The 21,650-nt window shown below is 34.5% G+C and overlaps 3 protein-coding genes and 1 pseudogene across 3 annotated transcripts; all 4 read left to right on the top strand.

Moving 5' to 3' along the window:
* Positions 1-3,931: 3,931 nt before the first annotated feature.
* LOC113755402 (chaperone protein dnaJ 20, chloroplastic-like) lies at positions 3,932-5,071 on the top strand. The gene is made up of 2 exons (XM_027299409.1): positions 3,932-4,090; positions 4,793-5,071. Exons 1-2 carry the CDS (start codon positions 3,932-3,934, stop codon positions 5,069-5,071), a joined length of 438 nt encoding a protein of 145 aa, XP_027155210.1.
* Positions 5,072-7,443: 2,372 nt separating this feature from the next.
* LOC113755401 (chaperone protein dnaJ 20, chloroplastic-like) lies at positions 7,444-7,983 on the top strand. The gene is made up of 2 exons (XM_027299408.1): positions 7,444-7,537; positions 7,643-7,983. The coding sequence occupies exons 1-2, from the start codon at positions 7,444-7,446 to the stop codon at positions 7,981-7,983; spliced, it is 435 nt and encodes a 144-aa protein (XP_027155209.1).
* Positions 7,984-9,411: 1,428 nt separating this feature from the next.
* On the top strand, positions 9,412-11,941 carry LOC113755400. The gene is made up of 2 exons (XM_027299407.1): positions 9,412-9,787; positions 11,715-11,941. The coding sequence occupies exons 1-2, from the start codon at positions 9,412-9,414 to the stop codon at positions 11,939-11,941; spliced, it is 603 nt and encodes a 200-aa protein (XP_027155208.1).
* A 3,899-nt stretch (positions 11,942-15,840) lies between these two features.
* LOC113755405 lies at positions 15,841-21,521 on the top strand (annotated as a pseudogene).
* Positions 21,522-21,650: the final 129 nt, after the last annotated feature.

Raw genomic sequence — 21,650 nt, 5'->3', positions numbered from 1 at the left:
CATCAATACGTTTTAAGCAGTTTCTAAAATGTCCAAACTCTAGACCAAGTTGACCAACATGTTTAACTTCAATTGTCCAAGAGTTAAAAACAACTTTCTTGGGTGAAAACAACTTGTGAATGATGCAGCTTTTGAACGAAATCAGCTTGAGAAATCAGCATGTGAATGAATTAGCTTGCACCAAGCAACATCAATAGCCACTAAATCAGGTTATGAGTGATTCAGGAAGTTCAACTTCCTCAAATGTGATTGATTCGGCCGCATCAAGTGATTCGTACAAAACAAAAGTATGAAAGTTATAAAATTCTTGAAAATCAGATATAATGAAACTGTAACAATAACAAAAACATCCAATCAATTACTTACGCGAGACTTATTCTTTAGGCCATGAAGACTACAGATCCAATCGTTGCTGCAAAGCAACATTTGCACTGTCTCAACTGATATAGAAGCTCATCGATCATTAATTACTCTACCTCTGGCGCTGAAGGTAGATCCCGAAGCCACAGTTATAACGGGAGCAGAGAGTATATCGGCAGCCATCCTCCACAAGATAGGAAATCTCAATCTTTCCCCTTTCTACTAAGCCAAAACATCCAGATTCGCATTTGCATCACAAGCATACCTACTTTCCTCTAAATAAACATCTAAATCTAATTTTTCTGATGGAGCCTTGTCAATTTCACTCACATGCATGTGAAACTTTTCTTTACCAATTAAAATGGCGGGTCCAGTCATTTTACTAGCTTTCTTACAAGAAGAACTAGAACCTTCATTTTGTCTCCTTTTTACAATCTGCCTTTGTTGTTGTTCAGAATGGGAAATAATGTGACAATCAACAAAGAATGTCTCTAATCTCAGTCACGAATCTAGGAGCTGCATTCTCACCATAAATCACCACAAAAATATGATTAATAAGAAACATTTTGTATCTTGGATCCAAAATTGCACCCAAAAATAGCAGCACATTACTTTTCCCCCAATACTTATCAAATTTAGCAGACATATTTCCAGCTATAGCTCGAATATGGTCATAAGGGTCAAAAGATTTTTTATTTAAAAGCTCTTTAATCCTATAGAGCTCCACAAGAAAAATGTTAGCTGTTGGATACTCGAATCCGGAAATCACATCAATGATTTCATGAAATATTTCTAAAAATTTGCACATTTCTTTCACATTCATCCACTCAAAATCAGTAGGAACATAGTGAAATCCAGGGTCAATGTCTGCATATCTTGAAAAGACATCCTTGAATTCTAAACTCGAAGTTAACATCAAATATGTGCTATTCCACCTTGTTGGACAATCCAAAATTAGTTTTCTAGAGGGCAACTGAAGCTGTCTTTTAATTTTGGCAAATTCAAGAAGTCTAGATTCGTAATTGTTCAAGTACTTTATCCCTTCTCTAACAACATCAATCACGCTACCAAGTTGACCAAGACCATCTTGAACTAAGAGACTAAGTATATGTGTACAACATCTAACATGAAAATTTTTTTTCTCCAACACTTAATCTCTTTCTTAGAGAAAAATCTTCTCTAAGTCTCCTAATGCACACATCATTGTATGAAGCATTATCAACAGTTATGCTAGAAACCTTACTTTCAATCCCCCAATTAATAAAGCACTTACTTAGAGTATCAACTATAATAACTCCAGTATGAAAAGGAGGAACATTGCAAAAATTCAACACACATTTTTGTATCAACTTACTTAGAGTATCAACTATAATTTGTATCAACTATAAGCGTTATCAATAAAGCACTTACTTAAAGTATCAACTATAATAACTCCAGTATGAGGAGGAGGAACATTGCAAAAATTCAACACACATTTTTGTAGCACCCAATCAGAATCAATAAAATGACCAGTCACAACCATATATTGAATTTTTTGATCAGATTTTCACAAATCTGTGGTAATAATAATCCTACCAGCACATTCAACAATGATTTCAGTTTCCTTTTTTCAATTGTATAAGTACTAATGCAATCTTCCTTAACAATCTGTCGATTAATCTTTTTATAAAATGGAGAAGCCGCTTTCATGAATTTGTTGAAAACTACATGATCCATCATAGAAAAGGGGTACTCATGTGCAATAATCATTTGTGATGCAAGCTCTCTTACCTTGGCATGAGCATACGAGAAATTTGTGATGGAAGTGATACCATCATTTGGGCCTTCGGTGAATGACAGCGCTTGTTGCTTCTGTTTGCTTTGCTCCCCAATGGCTAGCTTTCTTTGTAGGCAAGAATTCAATTGTCTCTTGTGCTGAAATGTGGCTCTGGTTGCACTCTTGGCAAAAAGTTCCTTGCAATGGTTGCACTTCACTTTGATTGTCCCATTATCTAGCACTACTGTTGTCATTTCATCCCATTTACAGGATTTCTTCTTCCTTTGTTTTTTTCTCAAAAGGACCAGCTCCTTTATCTCCATCTACTTTCTGTCCTCCTTTATTGCCCTCATCTTCTATCATTTCTATCTCTTCTTCACTTATTTCATCAGCTCTTTCTTCGTTATAGTTCAATTGTTCCATGTCTTCAATATTTTGCTCCATCACAGGATTTGATGATGAATCTTGAAATGAGTTGAATAGAGAGCTGTACATTATTTAATCAAAACACATTTAATAACCAATACAAATTCTAATTAACCAAAACAGAAATTTAGAATAACATTTTCAAGAAATAAGGTACAAAAGTAATAAAACAGATTCCAAGAAATAATCTCCTTTCAAGCTAGTTTTATCATTTCTTTAACTTGTTCCTATCTCAATTCTCAAGCTTACATTCAGATTAATGAAATAACAGAGAAAAGCTCTTAAAAACTCTTAAAAATGGCAATCCAAGCAAAAAGTTAGTTTTGCTGAAATGAAGAAACAAAAATGAAGAAAGTTTTGCTTGAATTTATGTTTGCCTTGTAGAATCTTCTAGGTTCAAGTATGCTTTCACTGTCAAGTTAAAACAAAAGTGCAAAACAGGAAGAAATATCACATACTAAAGAAAAGAAGATGACTAGCTCTGTTAAAGTTTTGTCCGCTGTTTGTTATATAGTTTAAGACCATAAGATTCAAAAACTACTATATTTAACAGTTACTACTATTGCTCTTATTCTTTTTCAGGACTCACACTTACAGTGACTTCCCAACTACATAATTGCAGATGCTCTACATATTCTTCTCTATTTTCATCAAATTTGAGTCCAGTGACATGCAGAAATGTTTAAATACATACTTATATGTGCCTAACTCACAGACTATCTATGCTAGAGCGAATAAATGACAACTCTCAGCAAAAGATATTGAATACACCTGTCTGTTATGACACTATGAAGAGATAAGCCCATTGTAGCAGAATGTTTATAGTTTCTTATCAACAAGAGAAAACATATTATCTGGTTTTCCAGTATAACTTTAACTAAAATATTATCAGCATGTTCATATCTCTTTGACAACAAGATACAAGCACAGGACTAGGATAAAGAATAACCATAAAAACAAATATCCCCCCCGTCACTTGTTATAAAAACAAATATAGGACTAATACAAATATCCCACGAATTTAGAAAAGATTGCTTCTTCAATTTTCATCCGTCTGAAGCCACAAAAAACCCAGAATACCTTTCACGGATTTTTTTTTGGCGGTGCAGAGCATAGAAGACCATAACATGCAAAGGACAAACATATGCAGAGTATAGAAGACCAAAACATAAATTGTTACTTATATAAAAATTCCTGTTGAAGTGCATATATCCTGATAATCTTCAATATAATTGACGTTATATTGAAACGGATGGTTAATTAAAACTGAAAAATTTTGGTCTCTGATTTGATTGGCAGGGGGGATATTCAAAATGGCTTGGGAAACTAGGCACTTGTTATCCTTCTTAGGAGTTAGCATTTTACCAGCTGACACAGTTTCACTGCAGAATGGCAAGAAATGGTTACCACTTACCAGATTATGTAGCGAATTGGGATATGGTAGTAGCCCCTGGCTCTACCAAGGTGGCTCTGTATGGTGCTGCTCATGGATTCATGAGAAGTGGATTGAATGACGGCGGTGAGATGGTGGACAGATTGGTGATGGAGGTGAGATGATGGATGGATTGGTGAGTCGTTGATGGTGGTAAGAATGAAGGGTGCGGCTGCGACGTGGAACGGGAAAAGGAAAGACCAAAAGAGGAAAGAAAAAATTAGGGTTAGAAACGGGAGAATGAATTAGATTAAAGTATCAATAACAATGAAATGACGCTAATGCCTCTACTATTCAAACCTATTGAGCTTAAACGAGTCGAGCATGGTTCAACTCGTCTATTAAACAAGTATCCAGTTGAACTCCAGCTCGGCTCGTTTCTCTCAGTAAACGAGCCGAGTCGAGTCCTTATCGAGCCGGGTCGAGCTCGGCTCGTGAGTTATTCGGTTCGATTAACAACTCTAGATGCAAGGACATTTTTTATGAAGAAAACAACAAAATTTTCTGACTAGGCCTAATCTCCTAACCTTTTCTTTAATCTTTATTTATGATGCATAAGCTAGTATGCCACTATATAACACTAAGCTCTAGTGAAAAAGAAGCAGAAACATCTCCTTCTCAGTCTCAATCATCAAAAATGGAATTATCCATCCAAATCAACTATATCAATAGTAGGTTAGGAAAAAATGTTCAGTTTGATCGTAAGATCTCATGGAAAATGCGAGAGCCAAATATTTTTACGAAGTTCTTTCTCTTGATTGGTCCAAAAATGTTGGTTTTGATGAAATCAAGAAAGCCTACGGATCAAATCTCTTAAGTACCATCCTGATGCTTGCCCTCTATTGATGAAAGAAGAGTCTACGAGGCGATGCATCGAGATAAGAATGGCATATGAGACATTGTCAGATCCAATTTCAAGAGAAATTTATGATCATGAGCTTAGTTTAGTTGGTGCTGAGGGAAGAAGAAGACTGCATGGTAGATATAACAAAGACAATGCTGAAGAGTTTCCTGGGGAGGTTTGGGAGAGGCAACTCAGGGAACTAAAGAAGCGTTCAGGGCAAAAAATGGAGAAGAGAATTGATAAGAAAATGTAAAAGAGGAGAGGACAGTCGATATCTTTCTTTTTTTTTTTGTTGGGTTTAAATTTATACTTTTAAAGATTTTCTGTTATGTTTTGTATTTGGTAACAGATGTTGAGAGTGATCTTGTTTGATTCTAATACTTGACAAAGTTCTTGTTTCTTTGATGTGGCAACTATAAATTTCATACGGTGTGGATGTTTTTACTCAATATAAAATTGATAAAGCTATTTTTTCCACAGGAGATAATTTTGGTTCAATTAATTGGTACTCGCAAGTAATGATGTAAACTTTATGTATTGACTTATGTTCCATACTCATTCAAACCCAAAAAAAAAGAAATAAATAAAATGACACAAGAAAACTTGATCTTACAAATTACAATAGAGATTGGTTTTACCTAGTACGCACTTGAGATATTTTAAGCTGTCCTTAAAAAAAGAAAAAGGGAAAAAGAATTTGAAGCACTAACATTATACGTGAATACTGCTCAACATCTAAGAAAAAAAAGTATATAAAAGAAAAAAAAGAGAAGAATTTGAGAGAGGAGAGGAAAGACTACATGAATGGTAGTAGTCTTCTCTTGTCCTTTACGTACTTTGATGAATGCTGTTATCCATTTTTTGGCCATGATCCCTTCTGTATTTTTCTTTGGACTGATCTAGACAAAGAAAGCACTTCATGGAGTTTGTGGTTCTTCCATTTTGCATGGGAAGAGTAGCATAGTTATTTGCAGCCAGACATTGGATCATAGCTTTGACCATTTCACAGCTCTTCTCCTTGAATTGATCCATTTTTTCTGACCTAGTTCCAAACTTGATACTTACTAACTGGAAAGGACAATATATGATTTCAAGATCTTGGGAAAACGATTAGTTCTGAACAGTTTTTTTTTTGTTTCTTATTTTTGGAAATTGCTTATGAAAAAGCTGGCTATAAAAAGAGATTCAATATTGAGATGTTTCTCACATTTTGTAAAATTTTAGGAAAATTCGTTTAAAATATTCCTCACAATTTGTAAAATGATTTTTTTCGTCCTTTACTTTAAAAGTGTAACTTTACGTTCTTTACAAATTCATATTGGTCAAATTTGGTTCTTATTTAGGTTTTGGACTAGTTTTTGGTTGAAATCCATTATGTGCCTTGCACGTGATCATTTTTTGGGGCAAAATTGTCAAATCACATTTCACATAATCCGATTCATAGCCCCTCACATTTTATAGAATGAATTTTTTCATTCTTCACATTTCACAAAATAAATTTTTTCATCTCTCATTGATCATGTGTACAAATATGTTTTTTTTTTTTAAACTCACATATATGTTTATTTGATTTTACTTGAATAATACGAATATCATGTAATATATCTCTATTTGATTTCACCTACAATAGGTTGTTCAGATGAAATCAAATAGAAATATATTACATGATATTTGTACTATTCAAGTGAAATTAAACAGACATATACAAGGGTTTTCAAAACGAGAAAAAAACTATTTATACACATGATCAATCAGGAATGAAAAAATTTATTTTATGAAATGTAAGAGATGAAAAAATTTATTTTGTGAAATATAAGGAACTATGGGTTGGATTATGTGAAATGTAATTTGATAATTTTGCCCTTAAAAAAATGATCATGTGCAAGGTAAATGATAGATACCAGCGAAAAACTAGTCGAAAACTTAGGTAGGAATCAAATTTAATCAATATAAATTTGTAAAGGACGTAAAATTATATTTTTAAAAATAAGAGATGAAAAAAATCATTTTATAAAATGTGAGAGACGTTTGAACGATTTTTCCTTCATGAATAAGGGAGTTGAAAATCTAATCATTAGCCGGCAACGTAATACACAAACAGGCAAAAGAAATAAGTTCTTAAAGTGCCAACATCTGTAGTAGGTAAAACTAGTATTCAATTATATATCTAAATCAAGTTTAGCCAAAACCGTCCTCATTTCTGACATCAACCCCCAAGGAAGAAGGAGATATTACAACCTGAAGATGAAGTGTTTCTAATAGTTTGTATTAGTGTATCGTACATGTTTTACCAATTCAAACTCCTCATTGATGCAAGACAATTTGCTATAAAGAAATTAAATCCTACAAAAGTAAAGACAGAAGCCACCAGCCAGTATGAAGTAAACAACAAATTCTTGTGACTATGAAGAAAGACCGGATAAGGACTATGAAGACAAACATTTAAGTGAAAAGTTATTCAAGCCTTCAACTTCTATCCTTTTCTTTAAGCTTTATTTAAATATCGTTGAAGTTTTACCATGTCTTGTTATAAAATGCATATAGCACCTAGCATTATAGCTCTCATATCTAATAGAAATTGAGCAAAACTTTTCTCCCTCTCCTTCTCAGTCTCAAAATAATAACATGGAAGTACTATCCTTGGAAGTTTATGCTACTAGTACTTGGTATGGAAAAATGTTTCAATTCAATCAGAAAGGAAGGTTTAAAGAGAAGATCTGTGGGCAGAAAACTATGATCACCTGTCAGGTTGCTAATACCATGCAAAATGGAAGAACAACCAATTTTTATGAACTATTTTCTCTTGACTGTTCCAAATTTGTAGGTCTTGATGAAATCAAGAGAGCCTACAGATGCAAAGCTCTTAAGTTCCATCCCGATGCTTGCCCTGATCCATCGATAAAAGAAGAATCCACGAGGCGATTTATTGAGCTAAGAATTGCATATGAGACATTATCTGATCCAATTTTGCGTGAAATGTATGATCAAGTGCTTAATTTGGTTGATTTACAGGGAAGAACAAGCCATGGGATGAATTGTCGCATGGGCAAGAGAAGAGGTGGTGGTGTTGAAGGGTTCCCCAGGGAGGTTTGGGAGAGGCAAATCATTAAACTGAAGAAGCGATCAACGCAAAAAATGGAGAAGAGAAATAAAATGGGAATCTAAAGTTAACTACCACCAGTTTTCTAGTGCTTCCAAATTTTAGTTTCTTAGTCATTTTTTTTTAATTTTTATTGTTTTTTTAGTTTTTGTTCTCACTTAAGAGTTGGTCCTGTATTTGCCACCTGAAAAGATCATAAACAAGATCAAGTATTATTTTTCCTCTCTGGGAAAGTTATTGTTGCTTTTAACTTTACATTTTATTTCTTTTGAGCTCATTTTTCTTTGCTATCAGTTTTCTAAGCTTATAGGAAAACCATAAGAACAATGCCATTTTTTTGTTGCATCAATAAAGTTTCATTGCTTCCTATCTGAAAAACAAAGCTTTATCAGATTTTTTACTAATATTCAGAAGGCCAACTATTTCTAGCGATAGGAAAGTTTTACATGTCCTATTATTTGCAAAATTTCTATTACTTGTCCATTTCTGAGTTTTGATGGAGAAAAGGAAAAGAAAATAAATCTGAAGAAAATTGCATCCTTCAATTAATCAACTTTTACATTTAAATGTTTGAGTTCCGTGTTAAAAGACAATAGATGTCCACTATCAAGTATTGGCTTTTTATTTTCAGCTTATAGTCTATTTTTCTCATCCTTTCCTTCTAATTACTAATTTGTCAGCAAGATCTTAACCTAAATAAATTAATCTTATCAAACTAACTTAGAACATCACCGAGATTACGTGTTGGAAGGTGTGGAGAGGGGTAGGAGAGCTTTAAAAAAAAACTTGAGTTCATAATTTATTAGGCCGATTATTGATCAAAAGCTCCAAGCACAAATCCAAACAAAATATACTACCAACAAACAGAAATAAAACATCAAGGAGACAATGATAGACGGAAAAATTAAATATCACTTCTAAGATTTGTCAAATTCTTTCACAAATACAGCCTGCATTTTGACACAAGCTTAGTGAGAGAAACTTTAGAGCTCCTAGTTTATCACCAAACAAAAAAAAAAGAAAGAAAAAAATGGAAATCTAGTTATTTTCATCACATGTGAATTGAACTTATCAGAAATTTTTTTATAAATAGGCTTGACGGACATAGAAGGCCTAAGCAGTCTAGAAAGTCGAATTCTCTAATTTACTATTACATGGCAATAGACTTGATTATTGGACAATGGTGAGTAGATACATTAAACGCTTTGTTTGAGAAATTGCTATATATATATATACATATATATATATATATATAAGATACTATTTATATATATATTCTATTTTTTTATTTAAGCAAGTAAAAGCTAGTTATCCCTTTTTCTTTTGGAAGCCACAGATTGTTTTTTCAATTCCAAGTGTGCCTTAGATGAATTTTGGAGCAATCCCGTTCATAGCCCTAGTCTTCAGTTGGCAAAAGTTCAAGGCGGAAAAGTGGAGGCAAGAAACTTCATAAGTGGAGTTGGCAAGAAACTTAAACAAGAATATCTTATTAAATGGAGGCCACCCCAGAGGAGCTTGTGAAAGTGAATGATGGGGCATCAGCAGGCAACCCAGGGAAGGATAGAATGGGAGGAATTGTCAGAAATAAAGTAGGCCTTTGGCTAGGGGGCTTCTCAGTGGGGTTAGGGGCAGTAACCAATATTCAAGCAGAATTGTGTGCAATCCTTAAAGGTTTACAGCTGGTTTGGGAGAATGGCTACAGGAAAGTGATAATTGAATTAGACTCCAAAGTAGGGATGAAAATGATTGAGGAAGTAGAAGAAACCTCACCATACTATAATGTTGTGCAGCAAATCAGAGTGCTAAAAGTAAGGAATGGTCATATAGCTTACAAAATGTGTGGAGAGAAGGAAACAAATGTGCGAATTGGTTAGCAAAAGAGGCAGCCAGGAGCCAAAGAAACCAGGGAGAAATTGAATTTCCTCCAGGAAAGCTCAAAGAACTTACAGGTGCAGATATAATCGGGGTAGTTACCCCAAGATTACTCCCTGTATAAGAGGCATTGCCTCTCCTACGTATCCCCAAAAAAAAAAAAAAGGTTCAAAGCGGAAGCCTAGCAGGAAACCTTTTTGCCTTGTATGTCGGAACTTCTATGTTTCTGTATTTTGGTTTTTAATTAGGATTAATAACACTTTGCCCTCCTAAACTTAGGGAGTGGCTACATTTTACCATCCTCAAAAGTTACATAGATACATTTAACCCCCATGAAGACTAGTCAAAATTAGAAACACAAAAAAAGTGAGTGTAATGATTTTATTGCCCTTTTATTCGTGAAATTATCTATAATCAATATAATTTCTTTTCATTGCTAAAAGATTTATATCTTCTCTATCGTATCAATTATACAAAAATATCAAAGTAAAAAAAGTTAAAGAAAATTAACATTTAGTTTATGAGTAAATCTTATATATACTAACAGTGTACACACTATCATGGTTAGATGCAGACAGATATGCAAAATTTAGGTTTTAAATTCAAATTTGGATTATGTGTCATACATCTAGTAGTGAAAGTATATACACTGTCAATGTATAGAATATTAATCCTTAGTTTATATCCTTGAAATTTTTCTTGTTGGATTAATTTTTACTTCTATATATGTTTTGTTCAATTTATTAGACTTTAAGTGAAACAAAACTAATAAATAACACAATACTAAAAGTAAATACAATTACCAAAATTAAAAAAAAAGTAATACACAAACTCATTTTTAAAGTAATTTTTTATCATTTTAATTTATTTAAAATTTTAGACAAATATCATTGTCATTTTTTTGTTTATCAAATTAGTCTAATATGAAGTTCTTAATCAAAATTGCTAAAAATGGTTGATATGCCTCATTTTTAAACTTAGAGAAAGAAAATGGAGATTAAATCAAATTTTATTTTTTGAGAAGAAAATGCAATAATAGTAAATTATAAATACATCAACATAAAGTGACAATAGTATTAGCTTAAAAGTTCACATAAACTAAAATAATAAAAAAACTACTTTTTGAAACAAAAAACAAGTTTAGTATTACCTCTTTTCTGATGAAAAGAAATTCAGCATCTATGTTTATTTTAGTATTGTGTTATTTATTCTTTTTTGTTTGACTTCAATTATAATAAATTGAACAACGCATATATAAAAGTGAATGCTGATTGATAGAAAAAAAAAATAAGGATATAGAATATATTTAAACTTTATTCAGCTTTTTTGAGTTTGACATTGTTGTATAGTTGGTATAATAGAGAAGACATATACTTTTTAGCAATGAAAGGAAATAATACTAAGTTATAGATAATTTCATGAATAAATGGACCATAATGTCATTGTGCTTAATTTTTTTGTATTTTTAACTCTGACTAGTTTTCATGGGGGATAAAGTGTATATATTTAAAGTTGAAGGTTGGGGGGGGGGGGGGGTAAAGTGTGACTACCGTGTAAGTCCAGGGGGGCAAAGTGTTATTAACCCTTTTAATTGTGCTTCGCAACGGTGGATTGAGGAAAAATAAAAACATGGAAAAGGCAGTGAAATGGTCCCGATTTCTAATAATCCGTCCAAGGGTGACAAACCAAAAACGAAAAAGAAAGAAATATGAACTTCGACATACGTAAGTAACTGAAGCACTAGAAACAATTGCACAAATAGTATTTTACAAGCAATTGGAACCAACCCGCCAAGGAGTTGATGATAAAATTGTAAGCTAATGATTAAAAAACTAATATGATCATCTAAAATTTCTTGATGTTACCGCTCACAAAAACAACAGATAAGGCTCATTATTTATAAGAAGATGCAATCATTTGCTAGTACGATCAAGTGAGGCCATTTTAGAAGAGAAGATGTGCTTTAATGTGCCTTACACATTCAAGAAAGCAAAGATTATTGTTAAGAGGGAAAGCTATAATGAAGAAGGTGAAGGAAAGGGGTTATTAGCAAAGGAGATTGAGAAATGGAAGAAGCAACATGGCATGATTATATTACAAGAAGAGCATGATGCTTCCAAGCCCATCAAATCATCCCATGATAATAAATGATCATCATCTTTCTCTTCACTTATATCTTTTTCATTTGGTAACTTGTGTAAGTAGAAACTAAGCCTAATTTGTGATGTTTGTTTCTTGTTACCCTCTTTTTTGTGGGTTGGTGTGGGGATAATGGTGTGGATAATTTTTTTATCATTTGCCTATTATATGTGATGGTGGTGTAATGTTGGCAAAGTTGTACAGTGCTTGAAAGCTTTATGGCATATAAAAATTATCCAGTCTTTTCCGTGTTTTTGCTTTTTTGTTTTGAGATCTTTTGTTGGGATTCAAAACCTTCTTCCTCTCTCTCCGTTTGGCTTGCTAGAGAGTTTTTTTTTTTTTTTTTTAAAGATTTTTTTGGTGGGATTGATCATCAAGAATTGGTTGATTTCGCCTATATACATGTAGCAGACTCTCGATTATGTGTTTTGAACACGTTTCCATTGTTGATAATATCCAAGTGGATCAAAGGATAACTCTTGGCCTTTTTATTTTAGGTCGATTCGTTATCCATATTGATTTTCTTCCCGAGTTCAACGTGGGATTATGATTTATGCCAATTGCCAAGTTGATCAAAACAGTGTATTAATTGACTGGTCGAGATATACATGTTCAATTGATAACCATCCGCCACCAAAAAGTGGTTTAAGGAAGATAACTGCTGAATGGTCCATAGTGCAGATTGGAACCGAATGATTTGTATAAATCCTGCACTTTGCACACGTTATCAGTAACAGTTCGAGAATCCCTGGTAGATTAAGAAGAATGTCATTTTATGATACGATGTTAGCTGTTGATGGGATTTCATCACGAACCAAGAAGTAGTGTTCGATCACTCCAACTTTGGATTTTGTTAAAGAAAACAAAATCTATCCATGAACTTCTTTTTTTCCCCGTTTTTTGGGTTGGCCAACTCCAATTTGGCAAGGCTTTTGTGAATTTGAGAGCATAATGCTTGTTGATCAAACACTTGAAAAGGAGAAAACAGGAGGAAAGCCTTGCATTTGCTGTCAAAAAATTGTTTGCTAACTATGTGTTGTAGGGCTAAAAATCTGCAATGTCAAAGACAGAATAAGTTTTCTTTGAGGAAAAATTGCAAATTAGTTTGATGGAGAATCCCGGAGTTAAAAAGTCTATCAGAAAAACAGCGAAAGTAAACCTTAAAGGGCCTCTGGATAAACATCTTGAAGAGTTTCTGGAGGCTGTTAGCAGGAAAATAAGCAGACTCAACATCAATTACTCGTGAAATGAATATTTCTATTTCCTTCTTTTGGTACAAACGTGAATTTTTTTTTTCTAAAAAAACAAGAATGGGAAATCCATGTAGATATGGTGACTTTAAATTTTTTTGTATTTGGGGAATATGCTTACAACAACAATTTCTGCCAAACAGAGACGGGCAGATCGGGCTTAGCTAGGTGGATAAGATTGGTTATTTCTAAGTTCTAATCATTAATCATTATAAAGCGTAAGGAAATATGTCTTCTTTTCCTGTCCTGTTTGAAAGATTAAGGGGAAACGAAGTTGAAAAAGTGACCAAATAAAATAGGATAAGAATAAATCATTAGCTATGTTTGAACCAGGGTTTTGAATTTGCATCTGGATAGCTTGGCAAGATGCTTCCACTAATGGATATTACGATTACGCTAATTCAATGGCTCTCCTTGGTCTCATCCACTTGCTAGGCACTGCAGAATCTACATTCGGACAATATCCTATAAACTTTTCTTTAACTAATGGAATCATAGGATTTCCAACTTTTTAATGTTAATGAGGTCTAAGTTCTCTAATCAATTTTAGATCCAAGATTAGTAGCAAAACCTGAATTTGGCGACATCTCCTCTCCAATGTTTATGGCAATGGTAACAATTCTAAGCTACCCCTTGATCTAGGGGAGTAACTTATTACCCTAATCAAGGCTTCGATGTTACTGTAATGATTCATAATAACTCGATAGATGGGACCATCATTGTGCTAGAAACACAAAATTTAAAATTTTGCCCTATCAACTTTCTGTATAGGAAAATGGCCTACCGCAGGAGTGACGGTTGATGAAGATTAGGTTCCATTTTTGAGAAGGAACCTGATGAACGACTACCATCTCCAAGCATGGTAGCAAGAGCACAAATTCCCTAATGATGATGCTGGGAGGTAGTGAAAATAATTAATAGGCGGCAATAGCACAAAGTTCCACATTTTGACACAGGGAGCTAGAGAAAGTCAATAACAATATCGAGATTTTTGAGTGGCATTGTAACTTTTTATGGGCCGGGGGGGGGGGGGGGGGGGGGTGGGTTGTAGTAGCAAATGAAAATTTACTTGAACATCTCCGCTGCATCATTCTGTCTTAATGCTGCGACTAACTAGAGCAGTGGTTGCTTTACAGATTGACAGCAAGACTTTTTGTTTTAAATGGAACTTTGCACTCAATTCTTTATTAAGATCAGATCGTGCTCAACCATAAACGGTTGAAAATTCACTCTTCAAAAGGAGTGTTTAGAGATCGAATTGAGACTAAAAATATGGGCAAGTTAACTGGTTGAGAATGTATGGGGACTGAAAGATGGCTAGATCAACAAAACATGAGTGACAGGCCAAACTATTCATCACTCAGGGAAAGGTGGGATATCTTTATTCTTTGGTATTTCCTATCATTTTCAACCCGACACAAATGCCCGCCATTGGCTGTGGACATTATGAGCCGAACATCAAGGAAACGAGAATTCTGGTTGCAATCATTTCCATATGCTTCTAGCAGTTGACCTGACAGAATTTTCCTGAAGAACTGATGGGAATTCAGATGAAGTACTTTCATTTTTTATTTCTGTCAAATCAATTATCCACAAATTGAATGCTTGAAAATGAATTAATAGTGCTCCTTTTAAGCACACTACACATAACCAAAAAAATGGTACGCTAATAATTTAGTAAGATGGACAAAGGTCCAATAGAAATTCTGCAAACTGTTGCTGAGGTACTTAGTGGAGAATACAATATGCATATATGAACTGGTAGATAAACTTTATTAAGTTTTTCATGCCTTGCCACTGTGTCATTAAAGGAATGTCACTTTCAGGGTGTTTAATTAATCACTTCCGCAGAAAGATGTATTCCACTTGTGTAACCTGGAGAATCCACACAATACAGGCAGTTAAAATGGTACAGTGCCTTGCCGGTCCAAGTTTTGGCAATGATTGTAGGTGGTAGTGTATATGCTTTAGAAAATGTTGAGTAGACGAGAACAAATTTTTCTGCTGAAATTTGAAAATTGTCTTCTGCAACAGTGAATACCCTAAAGAACTAAAGTTTTTAAGCAACGTTCGGTGAGGGGATTGGTAGAAGGGAGCTTTGTATGCAATAATATGCACCAGTGGGTCCAATAAAGTTCGTCTTCTCATAATCTTTATCACAAGATCTACTTGTTGAAAAAAAATGTCTTCAACTGTTGTTTGCGCTTAGCATTTGCTGTAATTGCACCAGTAGCAAGATCTACTTATTACTTTTTTTTTCCAGGACTCATTAGGTCTTTACTTGTATCCTATTCAAGTTTTAAGATCCATTTATCATTTATTCAAGCTGAAAGACTTTTATATATTTGTGAGGGCAGTATAGATTTCCCTTGAAAGTTCAAAAGAGTGAGCATTCCAATTCAAGGATGTTACTATATTTCTGTTCTCCAATGCAAGTGGCACTGATTGCTACAGTGAAGTGAAAAAACAAAAGAAAGAAAGCAATCACAAAAAAGTTAGAAGAGTCCAAAATAAAGTACAATATTTTACCAGCTGCAGCACTTACAAGATCATAAACTCCATATGTTAGTGCTAGTTCATAGTCATTGTTTCAGCTTATTCAGTTTTGCATGCACTGTTGAGGCTCTACTATACTTTCTGATTGTGGGGTTCATGGAGGAAACAGCCCTTTGAGCTCTCCCAAACACTTCAAACAACTATCATGCCGTCAACTTCCTTGAACGAGAGAGGGAACTTCCAGTTCTCAGAAGCACATGAAAATATTGCTGCTGAAGCAGTGGCAAGAGCTGCAGAGGATCTCTCTCAGTTCCCCCAAACTCTTCAAACAACTACAGTTCCTTCTGCCCAAGAAACCTCTATAATGGTGGCTGATGATAAGCTGCCTGAGAGGTTTCAGTGGGTGCTGAATGCACCAGAACCACCAGGTCTATGGTGTAAGCTGCAGAATGGCATTACCGAAACTATCTTTCCTCTCAAGAACAAATTTCAACATCTCAGGGAGCATCAAGTGTCCAAATCTTTGGGAAATCTATTTCCTATCCTTTCTTGGGGCAAAGCCTACAACATCAAAATGTTCAGGAAGGATTTATTGGCTGGTTTGACTCTTGCAAGCCTCTGCATTCCTCAAGTGAGTATAAGTTAAGGATGCCATTAATGCTTTGTATCATTGCCAACATTAGGGACAATATTGGTTACTGTACTTACTCTTATGTTTGTCCTTAAACTTCATTTAGAGCATTGGATATGCAACTCTAGCCAAGCTTGATCCTCAGTATGGTCTCTGTAAGTTTGCATTCTCATATACTCTATTGATCTTCCAGAGTTGTAATTTAATTTTGGAGCACTAAACTACAACAATTTCTGTTTAACTTCAGACACTAGTGTTGTTCCACCATTTTTGTATGCTATACTGGGAACTTCAAGAGAGATTGCAATTGGACCTGTTGCTGTAGTTTCACTGCTTTTGTCAGCCATGATTCAGAAGATAGAAGATCCTGTAGCAAATCCTGTTGCGTATACGGGGCTGGTGATCACTGTAACCCTTTTTGCTGGTATCTTTCAAGCTGCCTTTGGAGCATTCAGGTAAATCAAATTCTTGTGAGTTGGAAACATCCTTGAAGACATCACGAACTTACACTTAGGATGTGGATTCATATTATAGGTTGGGATTTCTGGTTGATCTTCTATCCCATGCTGCCATAGTTGGGTTCATGGCTGGTGCAGCTATCATGATTGGCCTTCAGCAACTGAAGGGACTGCTTGGAACTACTAAATTTACAAACAAAACTGATATTATCTCTGTCCTTGCAGCTGTTTGGAGATCAGTCCATGATTCTGTAACTTTTTTCTTCCTATGCTTTCTTATCCTGATTCGTAGAAGATATTCCTTGGCTTATAATATATACGAGGAAGCTACTTAACTGCTGCATATTTTCTGGCAGTGGAATCCTCTGAACTTCATACTTGGTTGTTCATTTCTCAGCTTCATCCTAACAACCAGATTTCTGGCAAGTAACATATTGCAAACAGTAGTTCTATTCTAGTTAAAGTACACCTCTATTTATCTTTCTATATCAATTATTGTGCATATGAACATAATCCCCAAAATTCCACTTGTGCTGTAAATTCAGGGTCGAAAAAAGCAGAAGCTTTTCTGGTTATCAACCATTGCACCTCTCACATCTGTCGTTTTATCAACACTCATTGTCTTCCTAACAAGAGCTGATAAGCATGGAGTCAAGATAGTGAAGCATATCAAATCTGGGTTGAACCCTATTTCTGTTCACCAGTTACAGTTGAACGGACCACATACTGCTGAAGCTGCCAAAATTGGGCTTATTGTCGCAGTTGTTGCACTTGCGGTGCACTTCTTGATAACAACTCTGAGTATTGAATAGCTTATTCTTACGTTCTATAGTTTTACAATGATGTACAATGTCAAACTTCAGGAAGCCATTGCCGTTGGACGATCGTTTGCATCAGTGAGAGGATACCACCTTGATGGAAACAAAGAAATGGTGGCAATGGGAGTCATGAATGTTGCGGGATCACTAACTTCTTGCTATGTTGCAACAGGTGACCTTTCCCTTGTTGGTTAATAGTCCTACACCTTTCCCTTGTTTTTGCATGTACCAATCTAAAAGTCACAAAACCAACTACCTTCCAAGTGAGGTAAAAAAATTGTCTAAGTTTTTTTTTTTCTCTAATTTAATCGTAAAAAGGTGGAAACACGGAATGAATAGTTGCCTTTTGCAAGACCAGGTATATTTTAAAAGTGAGAAATTTAAACCATAATCCAAATTTAGTCAAATTGTAGGCCTTTTTAATTTTTTGGGTAAATTACACTTTACTTCCTGTGATTTAGTGTTTTTGTACATAACTCTCTTATAGTTTTAAAAACTATACATAACTCCCTCATGGTTTAGATTAAAATGTCAAAGTAATGAAATTTATAATCCATAACCGAGTCATCTAAAATATGAAAAATACTCCTACGTAAAGTTGAAAATCATTTATTTACCACAGGGGTGTTATGTGTTTATTTTAAAAATTATAAGGGAGTTATATGGTAAAGTATTAAACTATAAGGAGGTTATATGGTAAAATATAAAACTATACGAGGTTAGTGCGTCATATATATAATGTTTATATATTTTGGTCACTTCAGACATTTTAATTTTTAAACAAGGGTAATTTCGATATTTTCAAAGGTTCTGTTACGAATGATTATTTCCACCACTTTGAGATTTTAATCCAAATCATGAGATGGTTATATATAACTTTTGAAACCATAGAGGGGTTATGTACAAAAAAAAAATACTAAACCATAGGGGGATAAAATATAATTTGCCCTTTTTTTTGGGTTTAACCCGACATATTGTCTTACGAACTCAACTTCAAGGATTGTCTTTACACATCTAGACCAGATATTTTTATCCAATACTTTCCTGGTAGTTTGCTTGTCTCTTGCAAACAACCACCTGTATGAGTTTCTTCAAGACATGTTGCCCAATATTCAGTTTCCTAAAACCTCCATGCAGGTTCATTCTCAAGGACTGCTGTTAACTTTAGTGCTGGCTGTGAAACTGTGGTGTCAAACATTGTGATGGCTGTGACAGTTATCATATCACTGGAATTGTTCACACGACTCTTGTTCTACACTCCGATTGCAATCCTTGCTTCAATTATTCTTTCAGCTTTGCCAGGACTGATTGACCTAAATGAGGCTTACAACATATGGAAAGTTGATAAGCTAGACTTCCTTGCTTGCATTGGAGCATTTCTTGGAGTGTTGTTTGCATCTGTCGAGATCGGCCTACTAGTTGCGGTAACACTTTTGAAATCCTTGTTACTTACAAAATTTTGATCTGAGCTTTAGCTATTCATTGTGTTACACCTGGTATGTGTTGTCTGCTTTGTTGGGGCGTTGGATGCCAAGGGTAAAAATCAACTTCTCAAAGGAAAATTTTGGAATTTCAACTCCTGTGATCCTGGATTTTCACATAAGTTTTACATTTACCTTTCATCCCTAACTTTGTGCCTACTTTCAATAACACAGTTGAAGCTTGTGTTCGTTGAATCCTCCACCCAAACTTGTTATCTTTGACTTTTAAGCTCTATATGGTCCCTGATAATGCTACGAAACCTGAGTTGCATTATTATCATAAATGATGTTCACCAAATCTTTTCTTGAACAGAAAACTGTCTAATGTTTTTTACCAAGAAAAATGCTGCTTTTTAGGAATAATATTGTTGCTATACCATAATTTTGAACTGAAATTTTGTACAATATGTCGACAGAAAGATGCAGAGGAAAAGAAAAATTCATCCATCATTTCAAAGAACAAAAATCTGCCTGCAGATATAGTGTAGCTAAACACCATTTTTCTAAGAGGGCTTCCATAATACTTCAATCAGCGTGAGACTCCTAAAGGCATGCAGACACTACAAATTTTTTACTACATTTATGGCATTTATACTATAGAATTACTGCTCTAATACTTCTACAAATTTATGACCGGCTTTAAGTTGTTTTCAGTAGCTTATGAATTGTTTAGCTTGTTATGTGTCAAAGTCACGCTAAATTTAAAATGACTATATGCCCGCTTGAATCTGCTGTTAATACTGATGGTTGAAAAGGAATTTTCCCAGAACTCATCCATGAGCACTCGAACAGGAACCTGCAGGCAAGCAGGGAAAAGTGACTTGAGAATATTTACTTGATCCTATACTGCAGCTAATTCTTTAAGTTAATCAGTTGATGTGTAGATTATGAATTGATGATGTTCTAATTATCAAAGTTTGTTATTCAGGTAGGGGTGTCATTTGTAACAGTAATATTGAGTTCCATCCAGCCAGGGACAGAAACTCTCGGGAGGATTCCTGGAACTGATATATTTGTGGATGTAAATCAATATCCGATGGCTGTTGAGATCCCTGGAATTCTTGTTACCAGACTCAAGTGTGCCTTGCTTGCTCTGCTTTGCAAACTCTAATTGCATCAAAGAACGGTACTGCATAAACTCAAGTGAACATCAGCACATATTCATTGCCATATATGTTCAAGGGTAAAGTCATCCATTTTTTTTCTCTCTGAATTTGGCAAAGGATACTGCAACTGGCAACTGGAAAGCAGGAGGTGGGTGATAAAGGCAATGCCAAAGGAAAGACCCAATTAATAGTATTTGACATGTCAAGTAAGTTCTTTTACAACAGAAGAATCTTTGTTTAAGCCAATGGATTTCAGATAAATAGCAAGCTAGATGTGGAGGAATAGCTGAGGAATCTATAGCATTTGATAAACTCAACAAGGCTTGCTTTCGTGTTGATTTTTTGGGGCATAAACTTGGTAACAACACCTTAGTGTTGCAAAAATGGCTTATAAGAAACTTGTATGACGGTGGAAAATGAGCTTATATTATTCATTCATCAACTCACTATTTATAATGTTTACAAAGAAACAAACACACACAATTTCAGCTAACAATTCTTTAAAAAATCTCAACAAAAAACTACTTGATAACATGATCTTCTACTTAACAAATGATACCTAAAATATTTGTTAACAAATCAATATGATTATTTTTGGTTAACAAATATCCTAACAAGACTTATTCTTCTACTAACTAAATTATTCTGATGTCAAACGCAATCTAATAAAATCTGTAGGAAAAGTTGGCGTATCTCAACATTTCGATACAAGAGAGAATTAAATATTTCAATTGCATTTAAGTTTTCTGGCTTGCCTTCTAGATTCATAACAATTCAGCCCTTTTCTTCAAGAAGATTGCTGATTTTTTTTTCTTTTCCTTTTAACTCTTACTGGTGATAGATTTGATGAACATTGACACTACGGGGCTTGCTTCTCTGAAGGAATTGCATAACAGCCTAGCATCAGAGGGGATAGAAGTAATCGATATCTTTTGTCTAATTTCCAGGGGACAATAAGACCAGATTCTCATTTTTTCTTTGTCTCATAAATTGTTTGCAGTTTGCTGTGACCAATCCAAGGTGGCAAGTCATTCACAAGCTAAGGCTGGCCAACTTTGTGAACAGCATTGGAAGGAGGGTCTTTTTAACTGTTGGAGAAGCAATTGATGCGTGTATTACTGCTAAAATGGCCTAATAAACAAGTTGGAGTTGTGTTGTCTGTCCCAAAAATATCGTATAAATATAATGGGATGTATAATAAATGTAAATACTTGCTTCTTTCCTTACCAACTAGGACAAGGGAAGAAGAATGCTATGGCTTGTGATGGTGGTGATATTCTGTAAGAAACTTAAGCATGAAAGCTGTGAAATTCATGTAGTTGTAATATATCATGCTTGGTGTGCTGCAAAAATTGCCTGCCGAGGTCTGTCTTCTATGAGTAGCTAATTAGATCTGCCAATTCCATTGTACGACTTTTTGATGATGTTTTCTTCTGGTTATCTTTCTGTCTACTCATGAAACAGATGATCATTTACATTGC

Source organism: Coffea eugenioides, unplaced genomic scaffold, assembly GCF_003713205.1.
Source record: "Coffea eugenioides isolate CCC68of unplaced genomic scaffold, Ceug_1.0 ScVebR1_1468;HRSCAF=2321, whole genome shotgun sequence".
NCBI lineage: Eukaryota > Viridiplantae > Streptophyta > Magnoliopsida > Gentianales > Rubiaceae > Coffea > Coffea eugenioides.
Note: the sequence above shows the minus strand (reverse complement) of the source record. Positions and strands in the feature narration are given on the sequence as shown.

What these genes read in the sequence shown, in the direction of transcription:
- LOC113755402 (XM_027299409.1), top strand. Translation starts at nt 3,932, where the DNA reads ATGGCAAGAAATGGTTACCACTTACCAGATTATGTAGCGAATTGGGAT. An exon ending in TGGACAGATTGGTGATGGAG is followed by an intron (nt 4,091 to 4,792) that starts GTGAGATGATGG and finishes AAATCTCTTAAG; the next exon opens with TACCATCCTGATGCTTGCCC.
- LOC113755401 (XM_027299408.1), top strand. Translation starts at nt 7,444, where the DNA reads ATGGAAGTACTATCCTTGGAAGTTTATGCTACTAGTACTTGGTATGGA. An exon ending in AAGGTTTAAAGAGAAGATCT is followed by an intron (nt 7,538 to 7,642) that starts GTGGGCAGAAAA and finishes CCAAATTTGTAG; the next exon opens with GTCTTGATGAAATCAAGAGA.
- LOC113755400 (XM_027299407.1), top strand. Translation starts at nt 9,412, where the DNA reads ATGGAGGCCACCCCAGAGGAGCTTGTGAAAGTGAATGATGGGGCATCA. An exon ending in GGAAACAAATGTGCGAATTG is followed by an intron (nt 9,788 to 11,714) that starts GTTAGCAAAAGA and finishes ATCATTTGCTAG; the next exon opens with TACGATCAAGTGAGGCCATT.